This window comes from Helobdella robusta (assembly GCF_000326865.2).
Source record: "Helobdella robusta unplaced genomic scaffold HELROscaffold_56, whole genome shotgun sequence".
In the NCBI taxonomy this organism is placed as follows: Eukaryota; Metazoa; Annelida; class Clitellata; order Rhynchobdellida; family Glossiphoniidae; genus Helobdella; species Helobdella robusta.
Genome location: NW_008705301.1, coordinates 295,032 through 305,629, shown reverse-complemented (window position 1 = coordinate 305,629; position 10,598 = coordinate 295,032). Strand labels below are relative to the sequence as shown.

The window sequence follows — 10,598 nt, the reverse complement described above, 5'->3', positions numbered from 1 at the left end:
ACTTGGTTTACGCAAGATGGAGGGATAATTATTACTACTCTGGCAAGTTAGTCGGACCATCAACTAAAAATAATAATAATAATAATAATAAAGGCGATAATAACAACAATAACAATAATAATAATGATGATGGTGACGACGATGATGATGACGTGGTGAAGAGATGGGAGGTTCATTACGACGACGGCTTCCTGGCTGATGAGGTCAGCAGCGATGACGTCATCAAGTGCGATCTACTCCCCATAAACGCGACCGTCATGGCGACTAGAGGCGGTCATGATGACGATCTCGAGGTTCTGACGGTGGTGGTGCTGGTGGTGATGATGATGATGAGAATTATTTAGATGATTATTATGTCAATGAATATTTATTGCCAACATCATCATCATCATCACTATCAACACCAATTCACTATCATCATCACCATCATTAGGACACACACCCCCTAAGAACCCCCCGTCGATTTCGAAGGCAGCCAATCAGCGAGCTGGCCACGGTCACGGGTCACATGATCAGAGCCGGCGAAGAAAGATTCTGCTCCGTCAGATTTCAAGATGGCCGCGAAATTTGGTTAGTGATGGTAGTGGTGATGATGATGACGATGAATGAGTGAATGGGTGAGTGAAGGTGTGTGTGATTGAGTGAATGATGTAATGATCAAAAAACGAATGAATACACACACACACACACAAACACACACAAACATACACACACAAACACGCACAGCTACCACAGAAAGAATGTTTGTGTCAGCAGAAAGCAAGCCGAGGAGATATTTAATCTAGAAAGAACGTCGTTACTACAGCCACAGCCATCGTTGTCGTCGTCAAAGCTACCACCACCACCAACTTCACTACCAAAACTACCGCAATCACTACCAAAACTACCCCGATCGTTATCAAAACCTTCCCAGCCGTCATCATCATCATCGTCGTCCTCGTCAAAACTTGCACCTCTCCAGCCGACATCATTATCAAAACTTGCCGAACCACCACCACCACCATCGTCATCATCATCATCGAGGAAAAAACAAATATGGCCGCCTTCGTCAGAGATTGCAACGTTGTCCGCTCTTAACGAATCGCATATTATACCAGTGTTATTAGGTGATTGAGTGAATGAATGAATGAATGAATGAGTGAGTGAGTGAGTGAATGAATAAGTGATTGAATGAATGAGTGAGTGAATGAATGACTGACTGAATGAATGAATGAGTGAATGATTGTATGAATGATTGAGTGAATGAATGAATGAGTAAATGGATGGATGGTTAAATTAATGAAAACATGAGCCTGAGCAATTATTGACTTGATATCTTCTTAACCATCATCACCATCACGGGCGTCCCCATCATCATTATCATAACCCACATCATCATTATCATAACCCACATCATCATTATCATAACCCACATCATCATTATCATAACCCACATCATCATTATCATAACCCACATCATCATTATCATAACCCACATCATCATTATCATAACCCACATCATCATTATCATAACCCACATCATCATTATCATAACCCACATCATCATTATCATCATCGTCATCGCTATCAGGAACATCCTCATCGTCGTCGTCATCATCCCACTTGTTTTGGAGTCAAGAAGTCGTCGGCTGCCGAAGCAAGAGAACCTCGAAGAACAACAGTAGCACGAAAAAGTGAAACAGTTTTATTATTATTATTTATTATTATTATTTTTATTATTATTATTTTTGTTATTGTTGTTGTTGTTGTTGTTGTTATTATTATTATTATTATTGTTGTTGTTGTTGTTATTATTGTTAGGTCCGTGGGACTATGCCCTATAATCAGGACGCCAAAGAGTTTTGGGAAAAGAGTCAAAAGAGGTGTGTGTGTGTGTGTGTGCGTGTGTGTGTGTGTGTGTATATAATTGTATGTGTGTGTCTAGCTGTACGTGCATGTGTGTGTGTGTCTGTGTGTGTTTTTTTATAATGATAATAATGATAAACTAACACCACACAGCCCTGAATCTAAATATAACCGCCGGGAACATCCCGCCGAATTTGTTCAGCGGTCTCCATTTCGTCATCTCGAGCGTCAGGAAGACGAAAGCGCAACTGGAATGGGAGAGTCGGACCATAGAAAGTTTAGACGACACCACCAAAGAACTATTAGAGGGCTCCACCACGAGATGTGGTTAGTCGGTGGTGATGATGATGGTGGTTATGACTATGATGATGATGGTGATGATGATTATGATGATGATGATGGTGGTGGTGATGATGATGATGATGTTGGTGGTGGTTATGATGAATGCGGATGTATTATAATTTAATCAATAATTATAGATGAATGTTATTACGATCAAGACCATAATTTCCATCATCATCACAACCACCACTCCCATCATCACCATAATCATCATCAGCGCCATCATCATCATCATCATCACCACCATCATCATCATCACCACCATCTTTTTCCAGGTGTCCTAGATAGAGAGCACATAGGCCGATTGATAACTATGGGGAATGGGATACTTCATACGGAGTTTAAACTGGATGAGGTGATGATGATGATGATGATGATGGTGGTGGTAATGATGGTGATGATGATGATGAGGATGATCTGTTCATTCACTCGTTCGTTCATTCGTTCTTTCATTCGTTTATCCATAAGACAATCAGAGGTAAATATTTAATTAGTTAGCTCTGGTATCCTTCGTTCATTCATTCATTCATTCATTCATTCATTCATCATTCATTCATTTATTCATACCTTCAATCATTCATTCATTCATTCATTCATTCATTCATTCATTCATTCATTCACTCTTTTGTTCAGATAAAGGAGTGCAAGGAGAGGTTCTTCCTGATATCAGACTCCACTCAGAGGACTATGGAGTTCATCTGCTGCATCGCCCTCGCACTCCCATGCGTTCTTCACGACTGGCTGATTGACTCATGCCAGATGGTTGGTTGGTTGTGTGAATGAATGAAGGAATGAATGAATGAATGAATGAATGAATGAATGAATGAATGAATGAATGAATGAATGAATGAATGAATGAACGAATGAGTTGATTGATCGATCGATCTCCAGGGAAAGTTGATGGACCATCATTCCTACCTGCTGCCAGTTGGATACAGTATTAGCAGGGAGACCATGATATGGTGGTGACGATGGTGATGATGGTGGTGGTGGTGATGAAGATGATGGTGATGATGAGGATGAAGATGATGGTGATGATGGTGGTGGTGTTGAAGATGGTGGTGGTGGTGATGATGAAGATGATGGTGGTGATGATGATGAAAATGATTGTGTTGATTATTTACTATTTATTTTATTGTTCCGACTTATGTCATATCTTCATCACCATCATCGTCGTCCTTATCATCTCTGCTCTTATCATCAGCGTCTTTGCCACCACCACCATCGCTACAACCACCATCGCCACAACCACCATTATCATCCTTCCACTCATTCAACAGCGACCAGGCAGCCAGACTCTCTCCATCATCATCATCATCTTCATCACCGTTAAAAGATCTATATATAGTTCTATGCTATCCATCTAAAAATGGTGGTGATGGTAGTGGCGATGATGACGACAATGACGATGACGACGATGATGATGATGATAGAAAATTGTGGTGTACCATCCTGAAAGCTATTGGTTGTCAGTTCTTTGTTGCTAATGACAAAAATATAGGTATGAGGACGATGGCGATGATGATGATGATGATAATGATGATGATGGTGGTGATAATTGTGGTGGTGATGATGGTGATGATGTTGATGATGATGTTGGTGGGGATGATGATGATGATGATGATGAAGATCTCGTCTGATAAACTCTTGTCGTACTCTTGTCCAAAATGAATTATCATCATTTTCAAGGCAATGATGATCATTGCGATGAACATGAATGATTGTGATAATGGTGGTTATAGACACACACCACACACACACACACACACACACACACACACGTACACACACACACGCGCGTACAAACACACACATACACAGAGAAAAAATTTAAAAAACGCCATGAAGAAAAACTCTTCGATCTGCTAACTCCTCCATCGATGAGGAAAAAGATCATAAAGACACCCACTCATATCATCGCCACCAGTGATGGCCTGTACAATGATATAGCGCTGATTTCGAAAAAATTCGCCTGTTAGTTGTGACGACGACGATTATGAAAATGGTGGTTGAGGGTCCTGACGATAAAGATTTAAATGTTCCAAATCAGTATATATTGCTGTTGAGGAAGGACAGTTACTATGATGATGAAGATAGTTATTATTATTATTATTATTATTATTATTATTATTATTATTAGAAGCTCATCATTCGAATCGTGCTCTCCCGATTCGAATGATGAGCTTCTCAGATTAATTCTCAATTTATTGCATTTGACATTTTATTTTATTTCATTTTCATTGTTTTTATTGCCGAATAAAAGATTGTTCCCATTATTATTATTATTATTATTATTACTATTATTATTATTATTATTGTTATTATTATTGTTTTTATTATTGTTATTATTATCCAATCAGGTCCAGTGGTTACGACTGAATGGCTGGTCCAGTGCATAATCGAAGGCCAATGTCTGTCACCAACTTCGTCATCATTCTTCCGCCATCATCATCAACAACCTTGATGATGATGATGTGATGATGATGATATGTTGATGATGGTGATGTGATGATGAATGTGATGATATGTTGATGATGATGATATGTTGATGATGATGATATGTTGATGATGATTGTTGTTTTTTGTTTTTGTTTTGTTTTTGTTATTTTGATTACTTTGTTATGCCTGTATAAATGTGCTGCATATGCATGTATGTATGTTTTTCTAATGAAAAGACGATGATGATGATGATGACGATAACGATGATAATGACGATGATGATGATGACGATGATGATTTATGTTAATATTCATGTTTTGATTTTAAAATTCGCATATTTTTTGTCATAATTTTATGTTTTCAGTTCCGCATACATTGACAACTTTGGCAGCTATGGGTCAGGGCTTTTATGTATTTCACTAACATACAATATTAATATATTCTGTATATATGGATCTTTGAGTGAGTGAATGAATGAATGAATGAACGAATGAATGAATGAATGTGATAAGAGTAAACTAATGAATTAGCGAATGAACAAATTTATGAACAAACAAACGAACGAATGAATGAACGAATAGATGAATGAATATTGCTTTGAATGAATGAGTGAATGAATGAAGGAGTGAGTGAGTGAATAAATGAATGATCAAATAAACAGATAAATAGAAGAACGAATGAATGTAAAAAGAAAAACAAATGAATGATTTTTAAACATTTTAGTTTTATAGCATCATTGTTTTTTTTTGAAATTCTTCTTTTGTTGTCTTTTTGATAAATTCCATGACGTCATTAATAATAATAATAAAATTTGTTATTATTATTATTATTATAAATATTATTGTTATTATTCTTTAAAAAAATTACAAATCCATTGATAGCAGTTGACGGGATTTTTATACAATGATCGTCTCTTGTTAGTTAATTATTATTACTGTTATCATTATTCGTTAGTTAATTATTATTGTTATCTTTATTCTTATTGTTATTATTATTGTAATTTATTATTTTAATTTATTATTTTTTTAATTATTATTGTTATTGGTTATAATTTGTTTTTGTGACGGAGAATGATTTATAAATAGCAGTTCGCATTTTCCTTACTCATCTTTTAATTAGGCATATATACATATTAGTGTGCGCGTGTGTGTGTTTGTTTAATTATTTATTGATAATTATTATTCATAATTCTTTTTGTAATTATAGTTGTTTTGGTGTGCGTTCGAATTACGTTAGCCGCTAATATACCTGCAAAAAAGAATGATGTCTTGTTTAGGAGTAGTCGAGATGAAGGTTGGCTGGCTGGTTGGTTGGTTGGCTGGTTGGTTGGTTGGCTGGTTGGTTGGTTGGCTGGTTGGTTGGCTGGCTGGTTGGTTGGTTGGCTGGTTGGTTGACTGGTTGCTTAGATGGCTGGTTGATTGATTTATTACAATACTTTCCATTCAAAGCATATAATTTTTTTTCATCTATAATTAGTAACCAATCATATAAAACCATCAATTATTTTCTACCAATCAGAGAGCTTTTTTATTTGTATATATATATATATATATATATATATAGAATAATTATCAACCAATCATATAAATCCATCAATAATTTTCCACCAATCAGAGAGCTCCGTTGACCGTCTAGAAGTTGCGGCATTGGTCCAAGCAAACCAAGCCCCGTCTCCAGCCATCCAATCAACACAACAACAAAAAATTTTAACCTATTCGATCGATGATGAGAATAATAATATGAATAATAATAACAACAATAATAATGTAAATTATGATAGTAACAACAATAATAATAATAATATAAATAATAATAAAATGAAAAGAGGTAATGATAATGATGCCGGCGATGATTTAAGTTTTGATGATGATGTGCCGAGGAAAGACGGGTTCTGGAAGAAGAACCACAGGAGACGGATGCCCGTGACTTCAGGTCCGTTAATTTGATTGGCTGGCTGGTCGACACCTGATTGGTCGTCGTCGTAATTATTGTTATTATTATTATTGATACTGAATAATAATAAATTAATCAAGTTAATTAATAATAATAATAATCATAAATCAACTAAACAGTCCCAAACACGAACAACAATAATATTCCGGAAGCTTTAAAAAGGCGGGAAGAACCAAAGACATTTTTAACTACCCTACTTCCGGGATTGAATAACGTTGAATTTGTATCGGTGAGATCGCCGAAAATATTCAGGATTGACGATAAAATCCGGTCGATAAAACGGGACTTCGAGGAGAGACTGGACGCTTTGGAGCAAATCCAGCCGGACACCAAAGGTTGGTTGGTTGTTTGATTGAGTGGGTGGGAAGTTTGTGATTGGTTGATTGAATAAGTGAATGAATAAATGAATGGTTGTTAGGTCGAGTAGAGAGCCCTAGAGAAATAAGCAATTTGGCTGACCAAATAATTGATTGAATGGTTGGTTAAATCAAAATTCATTCAGTCTTCTCAAAGATTTAACCAATTTTTCCTTCGTAATTCAAGAGGGAAGCAGAGATTATGATTAGTGAAAGAATTAATAATTATACCAAAGAACTTGCAGACATTTCCATTTATTTCATTTCGTTCTTGCAATTTTTCAACCATTTTTGAAGACTAATTTATATAACTTTTTAAAATTTTATTTAAAAAAAAAGCTCATTGAAAAATGTGGTTTTACTTTATTGGAAATAAACATTGTACGTACATACACATATACATAAATATATATATATATATAATTTTATGTTGGTAATAGACCATAATTTTTACAATATTCTATAAATTCTACCGAATGTTTGGCGTTAATATGTTTGTAGTTCGTTAAAAAAGTATTTATAGAATATTGTAAAAATATATAATTATATATATATATATAATATATATACATATTGGATAAAGATTGTCAGAAATGCAACTATAGATGAAAATCACAGCATGTTCAGCGCTAGCTAGCTTCATGTTTGATTTTCGATTTTTCTAACTGTTGATCGTAAACCATTCTCAAGTTTTTTGAGTTCAAAACCAAAATTTTATTTGTATATATATATATATATATATATATAGAGAGAGAGAGAGAGAGAGAGAAAGAGAGAAAAATAAATTAAGATAAAAGTTAAGATAAAGATTAAAATATACATAAGGACTCGTAAATACTATTTCTATCAATTGCAACACAAATAAGTCATGCGTGGGAAACTTTAAAATAGAGGAAAGATAGAGAAAAAGAGAGAGAGAGATTTAACTCATAGGTAAAATAATATCATAAAGTAACGCCAAAGTATAAAAAATTCCACTTATATTTTTAGATAATAACCTATAAACAAACAATGACATTAGAGTTATGAAATCTGTTTGCTACTGGTTCAGTAGTTATGGAGAGACACACACACACGCGTATACGCACGCACACACGCACGCACACACGTACGCACACACACAGAGGATTTATAAATGTAGAAAGAGAACCACTGGACAGTGATCGCTTCCCATCACATCTTTCCTCATGACGCTGTCACATATGGCCGGCTTCAGTGAAGAACTGACCATGCAGTAATCTAGTCTCCTAATTGGTGGAATTTGAAATTGTAGTTTTTGAAGTATGATTGGATAAAATTGGATAAAGTTTCGTGATTGGTTTAAAATTTAAATATTTGAATTTGAGATCGTAAACTGGATGAAATTAATTGAATGTTTGGAAAGTTAAATTCAGACTTCTAAATTTTAATTGGTTAAGTGATAACCAAATGACTTACGATTGGTTAAATCAAAAGAACTTGCATCAAACAGAAGAGGAATGTTGAAAAAATTTGCATAATTAGAAAGACATTGAACCGACCATCCGACATTTTTAGATCTGGCATTGCCCATGTACGACCAGTACGAGTACATCCCTGTTTTTGTGGGGTACAAATGGCGGAAGGAATCGACGAAGGATTTATTCAGTAACTTTCCAAAACTTTCACGTTCCTCCTTTGTGAAGCCTGCAGACTTCTGGTTTGATTTTGGATTGGCAATATCTGTTGTGGCGAAAATTATTCATTCATTCATTCATTCATTTGTGCATCTATTTATTCATTCACCTAATCAATTAGTTGACAGACTGATGCATAGATATGATACATTCGTATAACTGGTTTCATTCATTCAGTAAGCCATCATTCAAACACTTATCATTGATTGATTCATTCGTTCATTCATTAATCAAATCAATCATTCACTTATTCATTCATTCATTCATACATACATACAAACATACATCTGTCCAACTATCCAACTGATCAATCAATCATCCAACTGACCAATCGACCAGCCAATCAACCAGCCAATCAACCCTCCAACTGACTGACCAACCAACCAATATCAAGATAGGATACATTAAGATCCCCGCAGAGGATAACTGGCTTCTCCCTTTCCAGTCCAACCAGGTAGTCGTGAAAATCAACGTCCCACTCGGAGACTCGATAATCTAACCTAACCAGACCCTGCCCTGAGTTAGGAACATCTGGGGACAATAACAATAATACTAACAATAATAACATCAATTATTAATACTATTCTTATAAAAACCAGAAATACTAACAGGTAGTTACGAAGTAGAATTTCTCAAATTCAGCCGTAATAACTCTACCCTCATTGTCATGTTTCTTGATTCCTTATATGGAATCAATTATGTGCATTTATATATATATATATATATATATATATATATATATATATATATAATTATTATTATTATAATAATAATAACAACACCTAGTCCCTTGGTAACTTTTATAGGTTCAACTTTAGAATATATGGCAGTCCCCGAGTAGCCACCCTTGTCCGCTGAATTCCAGAACATGTTGTAGCCGTTGATTTTTACATTCTCAGGGATGTTCTTTTCATCACATTTTGTCTCTTGTAGGCAAATTATGTCCGGGTTTTCGGCCGGGATGTATGAGTGGCCATTTTTCTATGGGGTAAGCAAAAATTTACCGGTCGCCTAATTACATTCACGAATAATTGGCTTGTGTTAGTGACGTATTCATCTAGAATTAATCAATTTGAAAGTTTTTAAGAATTTGAGTTAATTAAAAAAAAAATTAAAAGGCTTATTTGTTTCTATAATTAACTTATACTAAACAAATACAAGATTTTGAGTTAAGCATGTATGGTCTGATTACTTGAGTTAATGTTAATAGTGTTTTCAAACCCCAGCCTAACAATAAATTTTTTTTAAATTTGGCAAACAGACCTCTGCCCAGGCTCTGATTCCATTAACATTCCAAGAGGCCACTTTGAAATTCCACATGTCACCATTTTCAGTTTTTGAATCAGATGAAAAATTTAAATCAGCCACGCTGGGGATAGCAGCTCTTGATGTTATGGCTGTCTGATTTGTATGATATTGTGTATTATAATATATATTTATTATATAGTATATTATATATAATATTTAACCATAAACATTTAAAAAAATATAAAATAGTAACAGATAAAACATAAAAATGAAGAATTAAATATTAAATTAATAAAGTAATAAATTCATAATTTACTAAAAAATTTAAAAAAAAATAACAACCTTAGATTTTTTGACAGCCGGCGTGCTTTCAAACAACTTTTTGCGCTTTGGGGCCATTTTCAGTAAAACTATAAAATCAAAAAATGAATTTTTTGAAGTAAAAATATTGATAAATAATTTTTTAGACGTGAAATTTGATGAGAAAGCCAGCGTACCGGCGTTAAAAACCTCTAGTGCGTTGTTGAAGTTTTAAAGTGAGATTTAAATATTTATTTAAGAAAACAAGTTATTAAAAATTGAATTATACTCAAATGAATGAATTGATCAAAAAAACCTTTGAATAAATTAAAGTAATGAAAAAATGTGATAAAATAATCCGTGTTCCTATTTTATAATAACAGTCATTTGGCCAGTTTAATTTACTGGGTATAATTTGATTAAGGAAATTCAGCGTTAAATCTCACCAGCATCTATATGC

At 34.4% G+C, this 10,598-nt stretch overlaps 2 protein-coding genes across 2 annotated transcripts; one reads left to right on the top strand and one right to left on the bottom strand.

The window, feature by feature from the left end:
* Positions 1 to 6,443: 6,443 nt before the first annotated feature.
* HELRODRAFT_179699 (hypothetical protein) lies at positions 6,444 to 7,053 on the top strand (the record flags this gene model as incomplete). Its single annotated transcript, XM_009028512.1, has 3 exons — positions 6,444 to 6,558; positions 6,699 to 6,914; positions 6,998 to 7,053. The coding sequence occupies 3 exons, from the start codon at positions 6,444 to 6,446 to the stop codon at positions 7,051 to 7,053; spliced, it is 387 nt and encodes a 128-aa protein (XP_009026760.1).
* Positions 7,054 to 7,303: 250 nt separating this feature from the next.
* On the bottom strand, positions 7,304 to 10,350 carry HELRODRAFT_186002 (hypothetical protein). The gene is made up of 8 exons (XM_009028511.1): positions 10,181 to 10,350; positions 9,854 to 9,991; positions 9,373 to 9,571; positions 9,200 to 9,271; positions 8,975 to 9,121; positions 8,456 to 8,636; positions 8,056 to 8,182; positions 7,304 to 8,023 (listed from the first exon to the last, which is right to left on the bottom strand). The coding sequence occupies exons 1-7, from the start codon at positions 10,235 to 10,237 to the stop codon at positions 8,065 to 8,067; spliced, it is 912 nt and encodes a 303-aa protein (XP_009026759.1). The 5' UTR covers positions 10,238 to 10,350; the 3' UTR covers positions 7,304 to 8,023; positions 8,056 to 8,064.
* Positions 10,351 to 10,598: the final 248 nt, after the last annotated feature.

Bases quoted from the DNA above. Each gene is read 5' to 3' on its own strand.
- HELRODRAFT_186002 (XM_009028511.1), bottom strand. From the start codon at position 10,237: ATGGCCCCAAAGCGCAAAAAGTTGTTTGAAAGCACGCCGGCTGTCAAA. The intron at 9,572-9,853 runs GTCTGTTTGCCA...CTTACCCCATAG, and splicing joins GAATCAGAGCCTGGGCAGAG to AAAAATGGCCACTCATACAT. The intron at 9,272-9,372 runs GTGTTGTTATTA...ATTCCATATAAG, and splicing joins AAAAGTTACCAAGGGACTAG to GAATCAAGAAACATGACAAT.